This window comes from Eschrichtius robustus, chromosome 2 (genome assembly GCF_028021215.1).
Source record: "Eschrichtius robustus isolate mEscRob2 chromosome 2, mEscRob2.pri, whole genome shotgun sequence".
NCBI lineage: Eukaryota > Metazoa > Chordata > Mammalia > Artiodactyla > Eschrichtiidae > Eschrichtius > Eschrichtius robustus.
In genome coordinates this window covers 143,941,760-143,966,189 of record NC_090825.1, presented here as the reverse complement: position 1 = coordinate 143,966,189, position 24,430 = coordinate 143,941,760, and the positions used below count along the sequence as shown (strand labels likewise).

Below are 24,430 nucleotides of genomic sequence, written 5' to 3'. Positions count from 1 at the left end.
TTTGCCCATCAATATCCGGGAGAAGAGAATTCCGGTTAGAGAGGACAGCAGTGCGAAGCGCTGGGGAAGGGGGCGTGCGGGTGTATTCAAGGGGCAAAAGGAGGCTGGAAGAAGAGTCTTGGGGATAAAGTCCAAGAGATGACAAGGAGCAGACCCTGGAGGGCCTGGGGGGCCAGGCAAAGGCCCAGGTGTTGACTCTGGGTGGAGACAGAAGCCATCCTAAGGCTTCAAGTAGAGGAGTGGCATGCAGTCATCTGCAATTTAATAGGATGCCCCTGGATACCGTGTTGAAAGGAGACGAAGGGCAGCAAGAACAGAAGCAGGGGGATCCAGTGGGGGATTCTGCAACCACCGGGCGAGAGGTGGTAGTAGGTCAGGAGCACGGAGAGAAGTGGTTGGAATCTGGGGATCTCCTGATGGCAGAGCTTCCAGGAGGCCCTGAAGGATTGGAGTTGGGGTATGAGAGGAAGAATGGGGTCCAGGATGACCCTGATGTCTCTGGCTTGGGCAGTGGAAGAATGGGGTTGCCTTCAGCTGATGAGATACTGAAGACATGGGAGGAAACATCAGGGGCGTGCTTGTGGACACATCACTGGTGATGGCTACTGGACATGCAAGAGGAGATGTGGATTCCGGCAGTGGACATACAACGCCAAGATGAGTGGAAAGGCCCAGGCTGGCACCATCACATGGGATGGTGTTTGAAGCCAGGGGATAGGATGAGATCACCGAAGCAGTGCACGCAAGTAGAAAAGGGGAGAGGAGCAAGCCTGAGCTCTGGGGCCTTCAAACAGAGAGAGGTCAGGGAAATGAGCAAGAATCTACAAAGGAGACAGACAGAGAAGGCCAGTGATGGGGGAAGAAGGCCAGGAGAGCGAGGGGTCTGGGAAGCCAAGTCAGGGCAAAGGATGTTGAGGAAGATGGAGTACGCAATTGTACCAAACGCTGTAGGCAGGCCAAGAGGGACAAGAATGGAGAGCCGGCCACCGGATTTAGCAACAAGGAGGTCCCTGATGAGCACATTTCTGGTGGAACGATGAGGGCAAAAGCTCACGTGGACTGAGATACAGAGAGAACACACACACCTCTTTCACGCGTTGCTAGAGAGCAAAGGAAAGAAATAATGTAGTAAATGGAGGAAGAAATGGGGTTAAAAAATTTTTTTTTAAAGCAGGGGAGAAATAACAGGATGTTGGCATACTGATAGGCCAGATCCAGTGAGGAGGGAAAACTGGAGACACAGGAGAGAGCAAAAGAGTAACGGTTGGCGTGACGCCCTTGAGAGAGGATGGCCCTAGATGGGAGTGGGGAGGGCCCATCCTTAGCTCCAGGAAGAACAGCAGAGCCCACGAGGACAGGTAGGTGCGGCGTGGCAGCTGTGGGGTTCCTTCTACTCTTCCAGAACTGGGTGTGAAGGGAGGGCCTCAGCGGAGGGAGAGTAAGGGCGAGGAGAGAGGAGAGAGGAGAGGATAAGAATTTGTCACTGAGACAAGCAGGAGAGTAAGTGGTCCAGGGAGACACAGTATAAACGCTGGGCAGCAAGAGGGCTCACGGGAGGTTCGTGACCACGATTTTAAAATGACACCGCAGGGCGGTGGTGTGTGCGCTTTGCTCCAACTGCACGGGCGGAGAGGAGGGGAGGGTTCACTTTGATGGGGCTGGGCTTTTGCCAAGTGGGGATGGCATAGTGAGAAAGGGGCAAGGGGGCGGTTGTGATGAGACATGGGATATGAGTGGGGCCTGGACAGGGGGCTGCCTTTACAGAACGTGCACAGTCAGGGCTTGAGTAACCAGGACCCGGCTGGAAAGCCTGTGACTCCTGCGATACCACCCTAAAGCATTTGGTGGAACTGTTGCCCACGATATTGGGGAAGGCAGTATTCATCCACACCCATAATCCAGTAGGATAGTGTGATGATGATGCGTCAAGATGCTGGAATCCTTGTTCAAATCCAGACTTCTCTACCTACTTGCTGGATGACCTGAGCCGGTTAATTAGCCTTTCTGGGCCTTGATCCCTTATCTGTCAGATGGAGATAATCCTAATATTGCTTCCCAGGGCTGTCATGAGGATTAAATGAGATACTGCACACAAAGTTCTTAGCCCAGTACTAGACACGCAGACACTACTCAGGATGGGTACTATTGTCCTTGCCCGGCTGGTTAAATGGCTCAAAACAGACCAGGGATTCCACAAACCCAGCAGTGAGGGGAGACCGTGCGTGGGAGCCAACGGCCCTTCCTCCTCTTGTCTCGCTTCCTTTCCTCCTCCAGCCACCAAAACACAACAGCCTAACACTCACGTCCCCACGGGACACGGGAACGGAGGCTTCCCGTTGGCCGTGGACGGAGACAAGGCACGGCGGGATGAGCGCTTTGGCTGCTGCCATGGCAACCAGCAATGGCCAGACGTCAATTAGGAAGGAGGAATAAAAGGCATCCAATTAGGAGAAGAACACAGGATTGAGTCTCTTCTCATTTAGGAATGCTCGGGGCTAAGGAAACTCTTCACTGGAGGAGCCTGGATTTGTTTATTCATTTTTATTTTAAAAATTCTTTCCTTGGGGCTTCCCTGGTGGCACAGTGGTTAAGAATCCGCCTGCCAATGCAGGGGGCATGGGTTTGAGCCCTGGTCCGGGAAGATCCCACATGCCATGGAGCAACTAAGCCCGTGCACCACCACTACTGAGCCTGCACTCTAGAGCCCGCGAGCCACAACTACTGAGCCTGCGTGCCACAACTACTGAAGCCCGCGCGCCCAGAGCCCGTGCTCCGCAACAAGAGAAGCCACGGCAATGAGAAGCCCGCGCACCACAACGAAGAGTAGCCCCGCCCGCCGCAACTGGAGAAAGCCCGCGCGCAGCAACAAAGACCCAACTCAGCCAAAAATAAATAAATTAAATAAATAAATAATAAAAATTCTATCCTTTTATATATATACACACACACGTGTGTGTGTGTCAGTATCTGTCTATCTATCTATATATAGGTAGAGATATATATATATATATATACTTTTTTTTTTTTTTTTGGCTGCACTGTGCAGCTTGTGGGTTTTCTCAGTTCCCCAACCAGGGATTGAACCCAGGCCACGGCAGTGAAAGCCTGGAGTCCTAACCACTGGCCACCAGGGAACTCCCTGGAGCCTGGATTTGGAAAAGCTTTCCGCTCCATCCTTCAGCAGCACCCACCCTGCCTGCCAAATCCTGCAGTCACCATCCCACCCGGGGGCTCCAGGGAGCACTGTGCTGGCACATAGAAAACATCCAGGGTCTGACACGGGTGGACCTGCCTGGGCTCTAACTCTGTTCCTGCCACTTCCTGACTGTGTGACCTTGGGCAAGTTCTTTGTGCCTCGGTTTCCTCACTGGTGTAACAGTTACCTATTTTATAAGATTGTAGTGAGGATCAGCAGAGATAACACACGTAAGGAGCTTAGCTCAGAGCCCACCATATAAATTGCATCCAATTGGCACAAGCTACTGCATTCCTGTGAGCAATAACAACAACATAAATGGCAATGACGCTGTTATGAACCCTCGCCAAGCAGGAAAGGGATGGAAACTGATTTCCCGTGAGACCTAGTGTGTGCAGACACTTTGCTTTACATCCTTGCTACAGGCACCAGCAGTACTGGCATCACCTGGGAGCTTGACAGAAATGCAGAATCTTGCTGCTTGCCTGCCCAGACTTGCTGAATCAGAATCTGCATTTTAACCAGAGCCGCAGGTAACCTGTGTGCACGTGAAAGTTCGAGAGGCACTGCTTTAGTGCTTCATTTAACCCTCAGAGAACCACCTGTGAGGGAGCCAGTGTTAGCTGGTTTTACAGATAAGGAAACAGACAGAATTAAAGAGTCTTAGGCCACACGGTGGGAAGGCTGGTGACTCAGCCTCAGGCACAAGGGATGTGGCGCTGCAATTCCACGGCAGAAAAAGGAGCTCCCCGCTTCCCCTTCCCCTGCTCTCAATAAGTCTGGGAACAACGCTGTTCATCTGTGGAAGAGCCCCTGCCTAGAACCCAAGAAGGGCTGGGCTGATAGCACAAGCTGTGTTTCTCCAAGTCTTCTTCCTGAAGTGCAAGGTGGACCAATCCCCAGAAGGACAGAAGGCTGCACAGATAGACAGACACAGCCCTCACCAGGCACGCCTCCAGATGGCTCCTGTCGGTGGCGCAGACATCGACTCTTAAGGTCTTCTGGTGAAGGGCTGGGTAGGACATGGACACCCAGAACACCTCGTTGAACACCAGGGTGTCCGAGGAGTCCAGAGGCCGGGTCCGGAACAGGCAGGTGGTACTCTCGGAGCAGGGAAGGATAGCCACACGAATGTTCCTAGAGGGACAGAAACACAGGAAAGCCTGGGTCAGGTCAGCCCAGGTCTGGGGCTCAGGTGTTAGGCTAAACGGCTGCTGCAAATCCCCAAGGAAACAACAGCGGACAAGAGTTTGTAATTTCTCCAGTAGTTATGCAGTTATTCATGAGGGATGCATAAGGGCCCCAAGGACAATGTGCTGCTTTTCCTTCTACTGAATCCCCCAATCGTGAGGCCCTCAAAGCTTGTGGAGCCTGAGGTCAACGGTGTGCAAACTGCTGTGAACAGAAGGATCCGACAGGCTGCTTGTTAACACTGAGGAATACTCATACAACCGCTGGTAGGAAGGCAAAATGCCACAACTCCGGCGGAGGGGAAGGTGACAATCCTAACAGAAGTACACATGCATTCACCCTTTGACCCAGACAGCTGGCTTCTAGGCACAGATACTGCTGCACAAGTACCAATGAGTTACAGAGAAGGTTATTCATCCCGGCCCTGTTTGTAACAGCAAAGAGTGCACGCAAGTCCAGTGTCCCATCTTGTCTTCCTTCTGTTTTGCCTGTTTTCCAGCCTGCCTTCCTCCTTCCCACGTGTCACACCCCAGACGCTGGCTGGGTGCAGGCCACAGAAATATAAGCTCCTGCTGCTGCCCTGAAGGCCTACGGTCTAGCAAAGGAGGAACACGTAGGCAGACGAGCTCAATGCAACATAAACCCGGTCTGCACAGGACCGAGCTGGGAGGCAGACAGTGCCGGTCTTTGCTGTATCATCAACCGTAAGGTAAACGCCCATCACAACCTGCCAATAGAAGCACAGTGATGGGAGCCGGCTCTTCAGAAAGGCAGGCCCGGCTCTTTCTGCGTGGAATACTCGAGCTTAGAGCAGATAAAAGGGGCCGTGACTTTCCTCTTCAGCAGGCTTCAAGTTTACAAGGGCAGAGGTTTGCTCACCACCCCTTCCTTAGTGCTGGCGCCTGGCAGGGGCTCAGGACGCATATGTGGAAGGTCTGAAGCTGTCTGGAGCGCTTCTGTTTAGAGCGAGCGTGTTTGCTACCCTGCCTGCATCCACGTTCACGGCACTGACACTGTGCATCACGGTCATGTGCACTAAGTACCCACAGAGGTTTACGGGGCCTGTTGTTGGAGCAGAACAGAGCAGGAGAGTGTCCCCTGGGATGGGCGCAGCGCGGGAGAGGATAATATACAGCCCATCAGCTACACACTCACACTTTCCGGTCTTGCTGCAGCAACAGAGCAGAAAGGTTGCTCAGCTGGATGATTAATATTGCAAACTGCTTATTCTTCTCATCATACCTGAAATGAAAAGGGGGCATATGGAGCACCTGTTAGTAACACATTTATCTCTCTCTCCCTTGATAATCACAGAGGCGGCTGCTGGCTGCTCTGGGGACTGCGGTGAGCTGGGGAGCACAGGCCCAGTGTTTGCTGCCAGGCAGGGACACAGGTCCAGAGCTGTCGGTCTGAATGTTTAAAGAGAAGCCAGAGGTTGTATAAAATTTCCTGACATTTAAACACTGGCACTTAATTCCTATTTTAAAAAATATTGGGGCCAATCTGCATCAAGAGAAAACAATAAGAAATCTGGGCTGCAGCGCCCAGGGGTTGACTTCGGTCCAGGTGAGATGATAAGACAAAAGCCGTGGCAACAACGACCAAACAGGCCAAAAGGCAGGAGGTCTTGGTCCCTGCCTGGCTCTGCCACTGGCCAGCTCAGTGAATCAGGCAACTTACAAGGTCTTCAAACCTTGTTTTTTCTCTTTTGTGAAATGGGGAACTGGGAGGCATGGAAAGAGATTCCCCTCCCCAACCCCCTTTAGTTAGGAGCCCACAGCTGTCAGCAGGTCCTGCTGGTTCTGCCTGCCTCACTGGGCAGCTGTGAGGGTAAATGCTGGGGACGCTGCAGGCCAGGAGGAGACCTTGCACAGACCACACCCCTCTGTCCCGCCCTCCCTGCCACTTACTTCAGGGCGATCTGAACCCGGGTTGCACCCACTACTTCTGACTCGTCACTGTCAAAAGCAGCGGCTTCTGAGGCACCCAGTCTGGAAAGCAACACAGGAAAGAAAGAGGGTCAGGCTTCCCTGTAGTGACCAGGGGCCAAAGTCATTTTCCAGAGACGGGGTTCTCTCTGGGAGGGAGCAGCTAGGTCCTCAAGGAGGAAGGTTTGGGTCTGCTCAGCCTCCCTGTGGACCCTGCCTGCCCACAACTACTCCGGATCCCTCTCTTGAAGCAGCAGCTGCGCTTTCTCTAATACTTGCTCCTCTAGCCATACACCCTTAACGGCAATTGCGGAACTAGCAGTCTCCCAAATGTGAAGCATCTCCAGCCCCAGGAGGAGGAGCTCTGGCTGCTACTTCAGCACCACCCTCCTGTGGGTCCCTCCCACACACCTGAGCAGGCCCGGGCCTTGCATACTCAGAGTTCCCAAGACTCAGGGACCCACCTCTGCACGGAAGCCTCATACACACCACTGTCCCCGGCCACGGATTCATCCGACACGGCAGCTGAGACACAGGCCACTTTCAGGTCGCACCCCTGAGCCTTATTCGCAGCTGGAAGAAGAGAGGAAAAAAGGAAGGATGGCAAGGCGCGGTTTAGAAATCAGGATACTGTCGTCACAATACATCTTTTGATGCCCTCACTGTCCTAACATGGTCCCGCCAAAATCCAGCCACCTCTGCACTTGACAGCAAGGTCCTGCCTTTTTTTGCGGTGAAGGAAAGGGTAGCATGTGATTCTGTGTTTAATGTCTCAGACTCCAGAGCCAAACCACCTGTGTTCAAGTTGCAGTTCTGCCACATACTGCTTCATGACAGTGGGACACTGATTTACTCCCTCTCAGCCCTGCATTCGTCATCTGTAAAATGGGGATAATAATACCTGCCTTGCAGGGCTGTTGGGAAGACTGGATGAGATGATATAGGGAAGTCCTTAGTACAGAGACTGGTGCAGGGGAAGTGCTCTAGAAAAGTCAGTACCACCATCCTTAGTTACTACGACTATCATTCCCATCACTACAGTGATGTCTTCTAGATCGATCCCTACACACCTGGGGCAAACAGCCCCCGGACCCTTGGGAGGGGCAAGAGGAGAAAGAAGGGAAGGACTTAAGTACCGGCTGTCCTACTCGCCCATCCCATTCCATTCCTAACTCAGTCCATCTCCCCTGCCCTTGATAGAGGCCCTCAGAAGTCTCTCCCGGGGCTCAGACCCGAGCGTTCAGCACACACTGCACATTCCTTCCTTCCCCAAGTAATGGGCGCTGACGGTGTGCCAGGTCCATTGCTAAGTTCAGAGCTACTAAGATGAATAGGACAGCTCCTGACCTCCACGCAGCAGGGGAAGGACAGATTCAGGTGCTTCAACCTCACGGCCAGCACTTCTGAGCACCCCCTGTGTGCCAGGCACATGGGCGGGGGGTGGGCAGACAGGAGAAGGGGCTGGGGGTGGGGATGGTGACAGTGAGCCTGGGAGAAGCCAAGGGGCCATGTGGGCATGGCTTTCCCAGCCTGTGTCCCACATCTGCGGCTGCAGCCCTGGAGACCTCCTGCCTTCAGACCCACCCCTCTCCACCCTCCACTAAACCACTTAAGGAGATTAATTTGTCTGCTGACTGAACAGTGGCGCTAATCGCATAACCTGCTTAGTGTCTGGGCTCAGCCTGGCATCAGCTGGCAGCGGGGAAGGCTTCTGGAGGTGGCATGAAGAAACGCCAACCTGAGACGTGAGCGGGCTCTGGCCCCCAAGCTGCACGGACGTTGTGGCAGAAGGCGGGGGGATGGGGGTTGCTCCCTGCACTCGGTTGGGGTCCCAGCATCCCCGAGCCCGCTTATCACAGCCTTTAGACAGGGAGTGCCGGGAACGCTTCTTGAGCCTTGTTAGGGGTACCACCTGCACACCCCTCCCCTCCAGGGAACAATTTTCTGAAGCTTGCCACCGGCTGCAGTAGGAAGCCTGTTTTTATTTTTGTTTGAGGACACTCAGCAAGACTCCCTTCCCGGTGAGGGAGCCCCAGGGATCTCTGGGCTCCTCTTCTAAGGAAGCGGCTGGCACGCACGCAGAAGAGCCTTTAATTAACCGGGAAATCTCGTCGTTTCCCCCTTGCTCCCACTGGTCCTTGCACACGAAGGAATTGATAGCTCTGGGTGCAGCGGCAGCCCTCCCACCCATTCCCGGAGCTGACGGCTGAAGTGGGTTGAGCTTCTAGCTGTCCTCACGGGAGCCAGGACCAGGAGCCCTTTGCCGACAGAGCTGGCACATGGCTCATTGTGGGTTCTAGGCAGGTGGTCCTGGAGCCAGTCCTGACTCTACCGCTTCACAGCAGTGACAGTGACCTTGGACAAGTCACTTAACCTTGCTGAGTCTCATTCCTTTCAGTCTGTAAGATGAGGATAATAATAGCACCCATCTCATAGTGTTGTTGTGAGGCTTACCGTGAGTAAGTATGCCTAACGGTGCCTGGTATCTTGCACATCTGAACTTGATAAATCACCCTGCTCAGTCCTGACCTTCATACCATAGGCATGATGGCATCAGCGAGCACCAGGAGTGTCTTAGGAATAAATACACAGAGCTGCCTCATGTCCTAAGGGGAGCGTGACGATAAAGAGATTGGGCTCTGGGGTCAGAAAAACCCAGATTCCAATCCCTGCTTCCCCACCTGCTGGGGAAGCACCTCTCTGAACGTCTGTTTCCTCATCTGTGAAATGGGTATAATGGAAGTAACCTATTTCATCATATAAAGCACATTGCTCACCACATAATGCACCCCAATAAATTTTAACTATTATAATTTATTATGTGGTTGCTGCTAAAGATTTTTCTTGAAATAAATCTTAGCTGTCATCATCAGCATCCGACCTGAAGCTGATGATGACAGCTTCCGACCTGAATCTCAGTCCACACCATAATGCTCTCTTCTGACCCCATGCAGAATGGGAGTCATATCATTCCCTGGCTTCAAACAGTCACACGGATCCTTGCTGCAATGAGGGTAAAACGTAAACTCCTTACCTTACACAACCCGTACTCTGCCCAACTCTCTGCCTTGTTGGTGATCTCCTTCCTCTGGCCCCTCTTGCAGCCCCTTGCTCCAGCCTCAGAGACTTTGTTCTTGCTTCTCCCAAGGCTGGCTCCCTCTCATTGCTCAAGCCTCCGTTCAAGCGTCGCCTTCCTTCACCACCCAATGTGAACTGGCAGCCCTAACCCAACCTGAAAGGCTCCATCACATGCCCTGTTTTATTTTCTTCCTAGCGCTTTTATTGATCTGCTTGTACAGTTATTGTCTGTGCCTTCATTTGCATGTAGGCTTCACGGGAACCAGGACCCTGTCTGTCCTCCACGCTGTATCCGTGTGACTAACCCACAGGGCATATCAGCTGAATGAAAGAATGAATGAATCCATGTACACCCATTAGCACAGGACCTGGCATTTAGTTTCAGGAGGTACTTAATATCTGTTGCATGAATGAACCCACCATGGAAAACCCTTCGCTCAAGACCTAGACCATAGTAAACACATAATAAATACCTACTGAATGAATAAATAAATCAATATACCATGTAAAGATGTGGCACATAGAAAGCAGTCAGTAAATGTTGCCCATAGGGGCTTCCCTGGTGGCACAGTGGTTAAGAATCCGCCTGCCAATGCAGGGGGCATGGGTTCGAACCCTGGTCAGGGAATATCCCACATGCCGCGGAGCAACTAAGCCCGTGTGCCACAACTACTGGGCCTGCGCTCTAGAGCCCATGAGCCACAACTACTGAGCCCACGTGCCACAACTACTGAAGCCCGCGCACCTAGAGCCCGTGCTCTGCAACAAGAGAAGCCACTGCAATGAGAAGCCTGGGCACCACAACAAAGAGTAGCCCCCGCTCACCGCAATTAGAGAAAGCCCGCGCGCAGCAATGTAGACTCAACGCAGCCAAAAATAAAATAAATTAAAAAAAAAAAAAAACACGTTGCCCATAATCATCACTGGGGTTTGGAACTCAGACCCGAGCACAATTCCCACCCTCCTCCCTCCTGGAGGCTCCCGCCCCCAGGATGTGGTGCCCTCTACCTTGGCCCAGCGGCTTGCCCTCTGTTCCGGGTTCCTCCAGCCGGTACCTCTCCCGGGTGCTGTTGCCAAGGCTCAGTTCGCAAAGAGCGGCACTCAGCTCGGGGTCTTCAAACTCCAGGTTGCTCAGGAAGGCGTCTCCAGCCAGGAGGGGGTCAGCGATGAGGGGGGAGCAGGGCGGGGATGGGGAGGAGAGCGAGGAGCGGGGCGACAGGGAGGTCATGGACTTCGGAGTTCCGGACAAGGAGCGCAGGGCCTGCAGGCGGCCGCCCCCCTCTGCCTTCTGGGTCTTGGCCACCTCGTCCTCGTGGATGGTGGTGATGCAGCCCGAGGGTCGGAAGCCCGTGGCCCCCTCCAGGAGCAGGAATTCCACCTTGCTCTGTAGTTCCGAGTCCAGCTGTTCGAAGGGGTCATAGTAGAGGTCGGTGAAGCTGGCCGAGGTGGAGGAGTCCAGGCTCGAGGCGGCCAGGGAGCCCCGGCTGGACGTGAGGGATCCGGGGCTGCTGCCCGAGGACAGGCTCTGCATGCTGCCAGAGAGGCTGGGGCAGGGGAGGGAGGGTGAGGACACAGAGTGGGTGGGCCGCCCCGAACTTCCCCCGAGAAGCACCACGTGCACTTAGAATGCACCATCGCATCAGACCCTCCTGACAGTCTCCAGGGCGGACCACGCATCCCCATTTCACTAAAGAGGATATCCCGAGAAGGCCACATAATCAGGAGCTGGCAGGGCTGGGATTCGAACCCAAGCCAGCTGCCTTAAAAGTCCACTTTCTCCTCGATATCTCTGTTTCTCAAACCTCCACCAGCAGCATTCCATTTTCATATTTCTCCATATTTGAATCCAACCCCAAATAACGCTGCTTAATATTTTCCTTCAACTCAACTCACTTTTTACACGTTAATATAATTTTCTTAAAAAGGAAACTTTATATCCTAAGTGTAATTTGAAAAGCATTGTCAATTGTTAAAAATATTTGATGAAAACAGAATGTCGTGATAAAATTCCAGCCACGTTGCCCACCGAGGCGCCAGCCTGAGGCCTACCCTCTCTGCGTTGTGCAAGTTGGCTGGAGAGACGTGAACAAGACACGCTAGCACCCAGCTGGGGCCTTCTGCTGTGTCGTCAGAGGACCGAGGAGGCTGCAGTCTGGGGAGGTGAAGGACCCTGCCCCCAGCCACACCAGGCCCAGAGCGAGTCCCCCAGATCATCCGTCTGCCTGCTGTGCTGCTAAACGGGCACGCTCAGGCCATGGAGGACACGTGAAGGGCAGAAGCTGGGCTGGGCTGGGCTGCCTGCCTGCATACGGCCGTGCCCAGGGGAGCGCTCACCCCACTGCCTACTACTCACCTTTTCAGCTGGGAGTGCAGAGCTGCGACCTGCCGGGTGGCTTCCTCAAGCTCTCTCACCAGCTGGTTCCTCTTACTGTTTAATTTCAACCTGAAGGGAGAGAAGGCATGAGTGCGGAGCTCGGAGGGAACCCGCCTCCATCTGCCCGAAAGAGGAATGACAGGCATGGGCTCATGGAGATGTACGCACAGACCCACAGAGGCACACACGAGAACTTCCTGGAGGCATTATATTAGGATGTTTGGAGAGGTATGGCCTCTATGTATAATCCTATAGTAACTGCTATATGCATCACCTGCTATATACCAGGGGCTGACTAAGAAACTTATAACGTTGCCTTAAATCATTTGCACAATAACCCTGCATAGTAAGAATTTTTTTTTTTAACCACTTTATATACGAGAAAACTGAGGCTCTTAGAGTTAAATAGTTTACTTAAAGCTAGAGAGTTACTGGCAGAATTAGGATTCCACCCAACCATCCCTCCCTACGCTGTGTACAGACATGCAGAGAGAGAAGACCAAGTGAAGACACGGTAGATGACCATGTGCAGAGGGTCATCCACAGGCCAAGGAGAGAGACCTCAGGAGAAACAACCCTGCCAACACCTTGTCCTTGGACTTGTGGCTTCCAGGACTGTGAGGAAATAAATTACCATTGTTTAAGTCACCCAGTTCGTGGAACTTTGGTTTGGCAGCCCTAACAAATGAATGCACCATCTTAGGGTAAAATATAGAAGGAAAAAAAAAGGTAGGGTCCAGGACTGAGCTCTGAGTCTATAAGCATCCCAAGGCTGAATGGACGGGCAGTAGTCAGCCAAGGAGCTGAAGAGAGTGGTTCCAGAGAGCCTGGGGAAGATCCAGGTGAGCGTGACAGAGCGTCAGAACCCCGGAGCTAAGGCCTGCACCCAGGCATGCCCACACCAGAGCCCAATTCAGCAACTCCCTCCCTGAAGGCAAAACCCTTGAGTTTAGAAGGGATGGCTGGATATAGGCTCTGCTCAGCCCCCAGTTTCTCCTGAAATTCCCCACGGGGGCGGCTTGGGTGGGCTCCAGAGAGGGTGCTGGCCCTTGGATCTGACAGGGAAGGAGCTCCATCACCCACTCATGACTTGGGCTGCTCTCCTGCATCCACTAGATTAGTGGTTCTCTGTCTGTGGCCCACAGAGCTCCCCCACCAGAAAGGGAGGTGTGCTTATTAAATGCACATCCCTGAGTTCTATTTAGATCTACTGAATCAGAAAGTCTAGGCGCAGGGCTCAGGAATCTGCATCTCTTTGTTTTTGTTTTTTGGCCACGCTGTGCAGCTTCCAGGATCTGAGTTCTCCAACCAGAGATTGAACCCGGGCCCCGGCAGTGAAAGTGCCAAGTCCTAACCACTGGACCACCAGGGAAGTCCCTGGAATCTGCATCTTTATTCCCTATTCCAGGTGACTTTTAGGCACAGTAAGGTTTCTGAGCTGCTGCACTGGCTGGGGATTGTAAGGCAGGAACTGTGCCTCGCTCTCTCAGCCCCTAGCATGGTGCCCACCACATGGATGTGCTTGAAAAGTTACTGCTGAGTGGAAGACTTTTCCCCAGTTGATGGAGGGAAAGCTCATTTGCTCTGTTGAGAGACCTGGATGTTAAATCTCCCATGGACAGATATGTCCCACCGTTGGCATCTTATCCCCTTATGCCATCCTGCTGCAGGAGGAATGACTGACTCATTGCTCCCAGAGCACAGCCAACCCAGCCAGGGGCCTGGGAGAAAGAGTTCATTTCCATGGAAAACCTAACCCCGCCATCCCTCCGCCGACACGCCCAAGGCCTCCAGCACAGGCCCTGCCGTGAAGACCAGAGCTTGCTTGAGACACAACTGCAAAGTGATAAGGGAGGGGCAGGACCAGTCACTGGGGAAGTGGCCTTGTGAAATTTCAGAAAAGACCACGGGAGCCGCGGCCTCGGCATGGTTCTTGGCCAGCTCAGTCCCCAGCCCTGTTTTTCCAGAGTCCTGCCCGGGACTAAGGGGGGCTGGCAGATGGAGCCCGTAATGAACAAAACCCCGGTTTTCAGTGCAATGGACACAACTGTGGAATCTGACCCTCCGTAAGAGCAAGACCTTGAAAGGGTGTGAGGTCTGGGGTCAAGGCGCAGCCTGGGCCACCATTTCTACCTTTGTTTTCCTCTCCCCTGGGAGGAGACCACAGAGGTGTGCTCTGGCAGTAAGTGCAGGTCCCCAGTGGAGCCCCAACAGGAGGCTGAGGGGACCGGGAGCCAGGTGGCCTTGACCTCCCGAGCACAGGGGTGTAGCTACCAGCAACAACACACAGATGCCGAGGCGGCCTCCTACAGGTATTGGGGCTTCGCTGGCCATACGGTGTTTGCATGGGATGCCTGGCACATGCCGGGAGGCCAAGAACGCATCAAGCGCGGAAGCAGGCAGAGGACCCAGAAGGTGGGGCTGGAATCCCCACAAGCTGCGGCTCAGCCCCTGGGGTGCTGGTTAAAAATGCAAGAGCCTGGGCTCCATCTCAGGCCTGGGGAATTGGTCCCTGGGGTGGGGGCAGGGAGTCCTCACTCTTAACAGGCACCGCAGCTCTCAGGAGTGCTGGGGAGGGCCCCTGGGGAGGGAGGAGGAAGCAGCGTGCAGGACGGGGAGTACTGGGGGAGGTCTGTGCTTCTGATTGATTCGACACTGGGGTCTGGTAGGCCCTGTGGTGTGCTCTTCCTGTATGTGTCTCTTCCTGGCCTTCTCAAAGGCACCTTGAACAGAGAGGCTGTTGTGTGAGGTGAGGAGTCTAATAGTCCCATGTGGAGAGACAGAGAGAGAGAAGAGAGAGAGGAGCATGAGAAGCAAAAAGAGAAAGAAACCTAGAGAGAGAACAAGAGAGTCAGAGGGATGAACACAGACAAACAGGGGGCCACAGGCAGACAGCTGAACACAGATGAAGACGGCTGGGTGGGCTTTCTCCTCTCTTTCGTGCAGGAGGCTCACAGCCGTCAGCCCCGTCCCTGTCCTTCCCGAGGATCTCGCCTCTTCCTGCCCACGTGCCCCCTGGCTTCTCTCTGCATGTCCCCCAGGGGACCTTGCCCTCTGGGACCTCGAGACACCTGCTCAGCAGCTGCCATGGCGTGGAGGCTCTGGCTTCCCTGGACTGGCCGTGTGAACTCACTGTTCCAGGGGAGCAATCAGACCTTTGAAAGACGGGGCTGAAGGCAATAATAAAAGACCTTCTAAGTGGGCAGGAGACTAAGGCAAGCATGAGCTCCAGAGCCAGCAAGCCTGGGTTGTAATCCCAGCTCTGCCATTTGGTGACGTTGGGTGAGCCTCAGTTTCCACAACTATGAAATGGAGATTAACCTCAGGGTTGCTGGGAGGTTTAAATGAGATGATATAGCTTACAGAGTCTGATACTTAATGGTACCTTTTGCATGTAGTATAGGGGTCTCTAGGAGAATATCCAATCCTAGTTTCGAGAAACCAAAATTATGATAGCAGAGAAGAGCCTCAATTCACGATCTGGTAAAACCACCTGCCTTCAGAATATTTAAGTATTCAATGTAATTATCCTGTTTTTTTTTCCCTATTAGGCAACTGAAGTCCATATTGGTCAATGACTTGCACAAGGTAGGTGGTGGGAAGGGTATCTCTATTGACCCAACAAGGAGTAAGGCTGCCAGGGATCTGCTCTCTTCAGCTGCCGGCTGTGAGCATAATGAAAAGCTGAGGGCTTTCCAGGGACGGCTGTAGGGTCTGGGAGCAAGTCAGGGGCCCAGAGGACTGGGAGACAGACCAGGAGATATATACAGAGGCCTGTAAGCGTCTGCCCAGGCTGGCGAACCATTTATTCTTTCAACTAACTCTAAAGGCACAAAGGTGTCTGGACACAGGCCTTGTCCCCAAGGTGCACAGACAGCCTTGGGGAAAGCAGGACAAAGTCTTGGCACTAACAGAGAATTCTAGAAGGTGCTTCCTAGGGTTACAAAACACCAAATATTGAAGCCCTCTCCTCCTCCCTCTCCCACCTGCCTGGTGGTAGGTCAGCGCTGATCAGCCACCCCTCCCAGGGGAAGATAAAGGAGAGGAAAGTGACACATCCCTGGTAGTAGTTCTGACAAGGGGCTTGGTGGGGAGAGATTCCCCACCATTGACCAGTCAATGGGCTGTGTGATGTGGTTACAAGAGGCCAGAAAGAGGCTGGTCAACTTGACCCATCTGGCACCCCGCCATGTGCAAATAGAGCTTACTCAGTTACTAGGGTGGGATTGCAAGCAGGGTTCCTTAGCACTCGAGAGGCTCCCTGAAGGCATCTTAGGACCCACAGTGGGGTGATGCAAGGCACCTAGGATGCCTGGCCTGCTGCCACTGGGCCCAGACAAGTTTATCTGCTTTATAAACTGGGCTTCTGCCTCTGATTTCACTGGAAAGAGGAATTCCCTTGCTCATCCCTCTCCCCCACCTCCCACCTCCCCCAACAATTTTGAAAATCACTATCTTCAACTCCAGCTCCTTAAGGGCAGGGACCTTGTTCAATAAAGTCTGCTGCCAAAAAAACAAGTGAAAATAACTGAATAGATTTTAAGGGTATCAGGGCAGGGATCATGACTTGTTCATTTCTGAATCCTCCAAATTGCCTTGCACACAAAATATGTGCAACAAAACGTTTCTTAAATGAATGAATGAATAAACAATGGGCTGATGGACAGAGTGAATGAATGAATGAATGAATGAGAAACTGGGGATTGTAGGACCCACTGTGAACACGGAGTTGTGCTCTGTGCAATGTGGGTGTGGAGGCTGGTGAGACACTGCAGGAAGTAAAGTCTGTTATAAGGCTTCAACCGGAGAATGGAAACCAGTGGCTTTCAGGTTAAATCAAGCCCACAGATGAAGCTGATTTAGCCCTCATGGTATTTTAAAAAATTTTTGGATTAGTTGCCAATATTAAAAAAAAAAATCCAAACAACTCTTTTCTTGAACTATGGGGACCTCTGGCAGCCTGGGGCCTGCACCTCCACTGGCTGCAGACGGCGCCTGCTTTAGACAAGTGGGGTCTGTACCTTCCAGTCTAACATGGCCCACGGCCAGGTGGGCCTCTGGCATTTATATCACCTGCTTGACTCCTATAAACGTCTCAGTTCGCAACCCCCATCTAAACCAGTGTATCTCAAACTGCGAATTGCAATTTGCTAGCGTGTGGCGAAATCAATTTAGTGGGTCACGACCAGCATGAAAAGAAATGCAACATAAAAGAAAATATCAGAGGGCTGTCACACAGAGAAGGAGTATGCACTGCTTCGTGAAACTGTTGTCTGTTAGATAATAATACAATGTGAATCACTGTCACAAAGTTGGAGAACGACTGCTCTAAATTACATAGAGTTTATCTTAGTCAGAAGATAATCTCTGAAAACCTGCAGGTAAGCAGATTTTTTTGGTAATGCGATTCCCTGTGTAAAGTTCTGGGGTAGCTGGATGGTGAGTCACTTCCCCAGATTTGCTACTTTGCAAAGTGGTGAGATCTTTAAACTGAGTGTCCTTGGGCTGAAGCCCAGGAGCCCCAGGTTGTCCCCATCACCTCTCCCCACCCCAACGGGGGGCCGGAGGATGGACCGGCAGCGAGGGAAGGGCCCCGGCCCCCCAGCCCCCAGCCCAGCCCCACCTCTCGGTCAGCGCCTTGCTCTGGGTGTCCCGGGCCGCCTGCAGGTCCTTCTCCAGCCGCTTCCGGGCCATCTCCAGCTGCTCCACCTCCCCCTGGGTCCACTTCCGGGGGCTGATGAAGCGCATCTCCTTCAGCAGCTCCTCCTTCTCGTTGATGAGGATCAGCCGGTCCCTCTCGGAGTCGAGCACTCCCGGCCAGGCCTCGCTGTCAAGCTTGGCCAGCTGGATCTTCAGGTTGGCGATCCTGCGGGCCAAGAGGGTGAGCGTGACTGGTGTGCCCAGGGCAATGCGGGAGGAGCGTGACGGACTGTGTTTCCAAGGTTACGTGGTCTGAGGAGGCATGCTGTCCTCAGAGCATCCTTTTTGACAGTGACTGACTTCCTTTTCATCAGCGTGTGGTCTCAAGGAACAGATTTTTATCTAACACACATATGCGGTGCCTACCATGTGCCAACCGTGAGTAGGCTCTGCAGGGATAGGGTAGAGGCAGCGCCCTTGCCCGGAGGGACACGAAGCCTGATAGAGTAGAGGTGGATTCGTCACCAGGCAATAGCCTCCTACCACTAGCTAGGTGACCTTGGGCAAGTCTCTTCGTCTCTCTGAAGGGAATAACAAAACTTCCTTCCTTGTGGGGTAACGGTTGAAGGTTTTATGACATAATTCATAAAATGTCCAAGCACAACATTTCGTGCATGCTAAACAAGCACTCAGTGAATGTTTCTGCTGCTACTGTGCTTATTCCCTGGTTTAACTACTTCTTAGGTGTGTAATGTTGGGCACACTCCCTGAGCCTTGTATATAAGAAAACAGTTACTCGTCCTTCAGAACTGGTGTGAAAATGAGCAATTATGTGTTCAGTGTGTCTGGCACATAAGTGCTGAACCAATGGCAGTCATGGGCCCACTATGACCACAGCAAATACTGCCATTTCTAACCTTGTGTTCTCAGTCTAGAAAGTGGCGGCAACACCCTGTGAACAGCTGCGGATTTGAGGTCAGAGGCTTTGGGTTGGAGTCTTGGCTCTGACCTTCTTAAGAAATCATTTAGGTAACACAAGCTTCTAGCACAGTGCCTGGTACACTGCAGGCCCTTAATAAGTGTTACAGGAAGGAGTTGGGAGCCCTTCACTGCTTTGAGACACAGTATCCTCATCTGTAAGATGGGAATAATGATGGTACTTGCAAGGTGGGTTATGAGGACCAAGTGAAAACATATCATTAAGAGCTCTTTATATAATGCCAAGTGTGACATAGACTTTAGGTATGATTATTGTTGGATCAAATTAAGATTCACAGTATTGCTAAGAGTATTGTTTCAAATATTTAAAAGCAATCATGTGATCCTTTAGGATTTAGTCTTTGCAAAGTGCTTTTAGCTATCACTGTCCTAGCCTCACCCCATCCCTAAAGGCTGGATAGGACCTGGTGGTAACCCTGTTGGACAGATGGCCAGAGAGGATATGGCTCACCTAAGACTGCAGGTCATAAACATGGTCAATATCTGTTGAGGTCCCAGACCTCTGGACCCCTCAGTTAAATCTTTTTTTAAATTAATTAATTAATTAAATAAATAAATAATAAATAAATAAATTGCTGTGTTGGGTCTTTGTTGCTGCGCGCAGGCTTTCTCTAGTTGCGGGGAGTGGGGGCTACTCTTCAGTGCGGTGCGCTGGCTTCTCATTGCGGTGGTTTCTCTTGTTGCGGAGCACGGGCTCTAGGCACGCTGGCTCAGTAGTTGTGGCGCGCGGCCTCTAGAGCACAGGCTCAGCAGTTGTGACACACGGGCTTAGCTGCGCTGCGGCATGTGGGATCCTCCTGGACCAGGGATCGAACCCGCGTCCCCTGCATTGGCAGGCGGACTCCCAACCACTGCACCACCAGGGATGTCACAGTTCAATCTTATCTGCAAACAATGTGACCAAACTCAAAACACTGTTGGAGACAAGATCTCCGTGCTGTGTAGTGAAAATTCCATACAGAGAAACACATCTACATGTGCTCATTCCCCAGCCAAGTGTCTCAGCAGGGATTCTCAGAGTTAATTAATTTAAATTCCATATTCACATATACAGCAATCCATCAAAACTGGCTTTGGGATAACTCTGTAGCTGCTGTTATCCATCCAGCTGCTTCAAGGATAGAGTGGTATGGCCAGGTCTGGCAGGGGCTCCACTACACATGGGACATTGGAGGGGTAATTGATGCTTTCTTGGATGTACTTTCTGGTGGCGTTTTCCTTATGCCAGTGATCCCTAAACTTTTAGCCATACATCCTTAGGAGAATCTGATGAAATCTGCTAGACTCACTCCCAAGAAACGCACATGTGACAAAACTTGGCACACAATGATCAGACCTTGCGTTATATAGCCACCTGCCCTCCCTGCTTCAAGACCTGCAGCCTCTGCTTTCCCATTCAGCAGGCTGCTCTATTCTTTATACTTAACACATTTTTGACCGGAGACGTATTACGTCCACAGGCGTTAGTTTCTGCAAAAATCCCACGGTCAATAATGTGCTCAACTACCTTTGGGTGAAGGGGGAGGCACAAAGCTGGATAAAGGACGAGCCAGGAAGCTCTGTGATGAGAAGTTTAATGGCTCAGCCCCAAAGGGAAGATTTCAGTCCTTTCATTTCTCCATAACAGATCATCTAAGATAGGCATTCCAGCAAACTGGAATAGATCCAGGGTTCAGAGTGGTCGCCTTCAGAGGGGACAAGAAGTGGTTGTCCAAACGTAGAAGTCGTGCTGTTTTGCTGGACCTCTAGGGGGAGCTGAAATAGTGCACAGGATGTGTTTCTCCCCACCTGAACTGTATCCAATTTCTCCTTCTTTTGTTAACAATATTCCAAATTTTCTTTGGGAAATCAGTCCTCCCGTACTTTCAAGTCACTTGGTTCCCACAAAGCTGACCTCAGTCCCCTTCCCAGAGTCGTGCACGTGACCCATGGCTTGGACCTTCATAGAATTCTTATTCCTCCCACCCTGCAATAACGATTGGTTCTCCCAGAAAAGCCAGTGAGTCTCAAACCCAAAGCTTGTTAAAACAGTTGTGAAAGGTAGGTCCTCTGGGGTTTCTAACCTGGTAGTATGTAAGCCTAGAATTGCTGGGGGTCATCTTTCTGCTTTGACAGGAAAGTCTGTCAACACAAAGGCAAGCAGGGCTAAGAAAAGGAGAGCGTTTGAGTCTATGTAACATCATTTGAATCCCTGGATCCAGCTGTGCCTGAAGCTAGTTACCGCAGCACTTTGGAGTTCAATGGCCAACAAATTTCCTTTTTTGCTTCTTCTATTGAATAGTTTCTATTGGATTCCTGTCCACATTGCGTGGACCGTTACAGATGCTCTAAAAATGTCAGCTTTGATTACTATTTTAATTTTATTTGTGGCAATGGAACCCAGCTGCTTAGGATTCTGTGAAGCCACAGAACATCTGAAGTCCCTGGTGTCTACACAGTTTAAAAACACAGCTTGTTCCCAGTTGGGCAGGAGACACTGAAGTGGGTAGTATCCGTAGTCTTTTTAGCCTGTTGCTAAAACCCCAGCTGTGCTCCTTCACACCAAACTACTTATACAATTGTTGGTAAACCTTGATTTTAGAGGTTGATTTTCAGGTGGGCAAGTGGAAAGATTACGAGGCTTTGAGGTTTAAAGTATGGTTCAAAGCATAGTTCCATTCTTTATCTAGCTAAGTGTCCCTGGTTGAGTCATTTCCTGAGTTTCAGAGAGGATTAAAGTATGAAGATGATAATACCTTCGCAATCTTTGTGAGGATTAAACATGATGAGATGTGTAAAAAGCAGGCACAGAGCAGACACTCTACAATGGTAGTTATCATTGTTGGGGCCATCCTGCCCCCAGCCCCTAATTACCTTCTCTTAGCCTCTTCATATCGAAGGCGCAATCTGACCTTCTCCGCCAACTGATTGTTGCTGCTGGTGCCGAACTGGAGGAAAGAACAAGTCGGGAATTATATGGCTATTGTGGCCAGTGCTGAGCTGGGTTTCAGGAGCTCATGAGAGACTTGACAGCTTGTGTGGGAAGCAGCTAAAAATAGTCCCCAATTACTGAGCTGGCTGTGTGAATTGCAGGGAAGCTAGTTAGGGGAAAAACACTTTCTTTCCTTAAGGCATGGGAAGAGCCCCAAACTCAGATATTTAACACTTCTAGAAGAGAAGCCAAGGGCCCAGAATATCATCTTGCAGCCCCAAATGGCTTGGAGCCCATTCGAGCACCAAAAGCATGGCGGACAGCTGGTCAGGAGGAAATACGGACAGCCAATACACAAGATAGCCATTCTGGGCGTGCTGGGAGGGGGCCCACCAGACACTCAGGGAGCCTGCAGTCAGGAGTGCAACACTGAGTGAGTGAGAGGAAGGTCCCAGAACTTGGAAGAAGGCACACAGTTCCTTCACAAATACTTTGGCCCACAGGTGGCTTGTAGCTGGACACATGGGTGGTGTGGGGAAGGAGAGCGCAGCCCCGTTTGCCACGCCACGCTCTGTCGGGAGTGGCAAGAAGCTACACGGCTCACCCCATCAGACGTGAACACAGCTTCTCCTCACAAGTGGGAATACGACTATAGAAACCAGACAGAATAGCATTTAGCCATGGAGGCTGGTTCATTCAATGTCACCTGCTCTAGGAAAACAAAAGCTCTTCAAAGTTATGGATTGCCGTGGGTCAGTCCTGCTCTAAGTCTTTCAGGAGCGACGTCTGGACAGCACTTGCACTATTCATTACTCCGACCGGGCTGAGCTTTTGAACTGGGAGGCAAGCAGCTGTCTGAAAGCTGTATGCATTGTTTTGGGATGAACAGGAGGGAAATATCCTGTTTCCCAGCTGGTGAAAGAACAACAGAATGGCGCTGCAAATTAGCACGAAGGAAACCAGAGAGAGACGCCTGGTCCTTCAAACATACTTTCTGGGCAGCATCTAGAGATGCATTCACGTGGCCAGGGGAGTCAGTGCTGGCTTTTTCTCCACATCATCATCTCATGTCATCCGGGGGCCAGGTGGTCTGCAAGAGAACGGAGCTCCAGAAGGCTGAGTTACAGCCAGGCCCACAGACGGTGGTCACCAGCCAGCTCCTCAGGTGAGTAACAAGAAGGGTACTCTGTCCCTTGGGGGCCCGCAGCAGCACGCGCCGTCTACTCACACTTCCTGAGATGTCCGTCTGGGAGCTCACATCCAGGTACTGTTTCGGCAGCGGGAAACCTGAACTCTCCAGAGAGCTGCTGCTGGACCACAGGTCAGAGTGAGACCCTCTGTCGGTGCGGAAGCCGTCCTTCAGCATGGCGAGGCTCTGGAACGGAGGGCAGGGTTGGCGACGCACCCTCCTGGGAGGGAGCTCTGGGCCTGTCACTCTCTATGAATCTACTAGGAACCCATGCTCCCCCTAGACATCCCACTCATCCTGTAAAGAGCTACCAGTGAGTGGGTGCCAAGCACTGGGCCAGGCCCTTTACATGGGGGCAACCAGTGTGGACACTGGCTCTGGAGCCACACGGACTGAGCTGGAAGCCCTGCTCGGCTACTTCCTAGCTGTGTGGTCTGAGCTTGTTGATGAACCTCTCTGTGCCTCAGTTTCCTCTCCTGCAAAATGGGAATAATCACGGGTTCTATCTCACAGGGCTATCATATTGATTAAACGAGATGACCAGTGTAAAGCACTAGTTCAGTCAATACTCAATAACTGTCAGCTCTACCATGATCTGATTTAATCCTAACCACGGTCCTGCGAGGAGTAACCTATGATTAGCCCCCATTTTATCCACGAGGGAGTTGTTACAGGGAGAAGCTGGCAATTGACAGAGCCAGGATTTGGTTTTGGTCTATCCGACTTGGTACTCTTAACTGCTAAACACGATCGGAACATGCCTCACTGTCTGCTAATGTCTTGTCACTGGGCTGCAGTCCTGGGCAGGAGCTATGAAATTATTCTGTTTCTCACAGAGTGCAAAGCTTCCTTCACCAAGTCATTTACAGTGTCTCTGAGCTTGACTGCTCATCTGCCGATGGGAACGAAAATAGAATATCTCAGAGGTCAAGGAGGCAGTTCCTTTGAGGGTAGGTGGGCTGTACAGGGGTTAAGAGAATGGGCTTCTGAGTCAGGTGTCCATGGGTTTGAATCTTGGCTCTACCGCTTACTCTCTGATCTGTGCAGTCTTTGGCTATATGATGGAGATAACCTAGCACTGATGTAAGGGATAAGTGAGGCACAGTGCGTGCAAAGTGCTTGGCACTACTGCCTGAGAGATATTAAATCATATCTGTCATCATTTGTCACTTCCCAGCACAGAGGTGGAACATGAAATGAAATGCTTATAAAGATGCTACATTTTGACGTCGAGGTAATGTTGAAACCACCTCCCTCCATTTGGTTCTGTGCAAAATAAGCCAGATGGCTAAAGCTAGTGGCAAGGAGGTGGCCTTTAGACTAGACCAGAGGGCTCTTGTTCCAGTTCTGCCATTGACACTAGCTGTCAATGACCTTAGACAAGTCACTTCATGCTTCTGAACCTCCATTTCCTCTTCTATAAAATGAGACTAAAAGCCCAAGAGAACTAGTGAGAGAACTCAAAGATCTTGCAGCATGTGGAAATAGCCCACATGAGTCCTGGCACAGGAAGGTGCTCAGGAGAAACTGGGATGGGGCCCACATCACTGGAACTCTCGTACCTTAATGAGATCTTGCTTTTCCTTTTCTCCACAGGTGATGGCTTTTTTGATGGCTTTTGTTTCTCTCAGGACAGCCTGTGCTTCATCCAGTTTGTAGCTGCCTTGAGCATCAGACATTTTCTTATCGATTCTAGGAGACAGTCAACAGGAAAGGTCAGACAGAGATAGGGCGAGGGATGGGGTTTCCCCAGAAGAAAAGCATAGACCATAGTGCTTCAGTCCTGGAAGAAGTCTCCTCTCTGCCCTGCATACCCTTCTTCCCCAGGTCCTGCCTATTGGATAAGGCACAGAAGGTCCCTGTCAAATTGCAAATGTCCCATAGTGTGGGGCTGCAGAAGCAACATCATTCTTGAAGTCAACTC

General features: G+C 51.6%; 1 protein-coding gene across 2 annotated transcripts in view; it reads right to left on the bottom strand.

Moving 5' to 3' along the window:
* The window catches only part of WWC1 (WW and C2 domain containing 1), a 149,369-nt gene that overhangs the window by 23,546 nt on the left and 101,393 nt on the right, over window positions 1–24,430 (bottom strand). For both annotated transcript variants that reach the window (XM_068534595.1, XM_068534596.1), the window contains exons 6-15: window positions 24,069–24,198; window positions 22,546–22,692; window positions 21,260–21,333; window positions 17,391–17,633; window positions 11,747–11,836; window positions 10,402–10,937; window positions 6,780–6,888; window positions 6,298–6,378; window positions 5,543–5,629; window positions 4,141–4,333 (exon numbers count right to left, since the gene is read on the bottom strand). In XM_068534595.1, coding sequence (XP_068390696.1) covers window positions 4,141–4,333; window positions 5,543–5,629; window positions 6,298–6,378; window positions 6,780–6,888; window positions 10,402–10,937; window positions 11,747–11,836; window positions 17,391–17,633; window positions 21,260–21,333; window positions 22,546–22,692; window positions 24,069–24,198 — 1,690 coding nt within the window. The remainder of the gene's footprint in view (window positions 1–4,140; window positions 4,334–5,542; window positions 5,630–6,297; window positions 6,379–6,779; window positions 6,889–10,401; window positions 10,938–11,746; window positions 11,837–17,390; window positions 17,634–21,259; window positions 21,334–22,545; window positions 22,693–24,068; window positions 24,199–24,430) is intronic.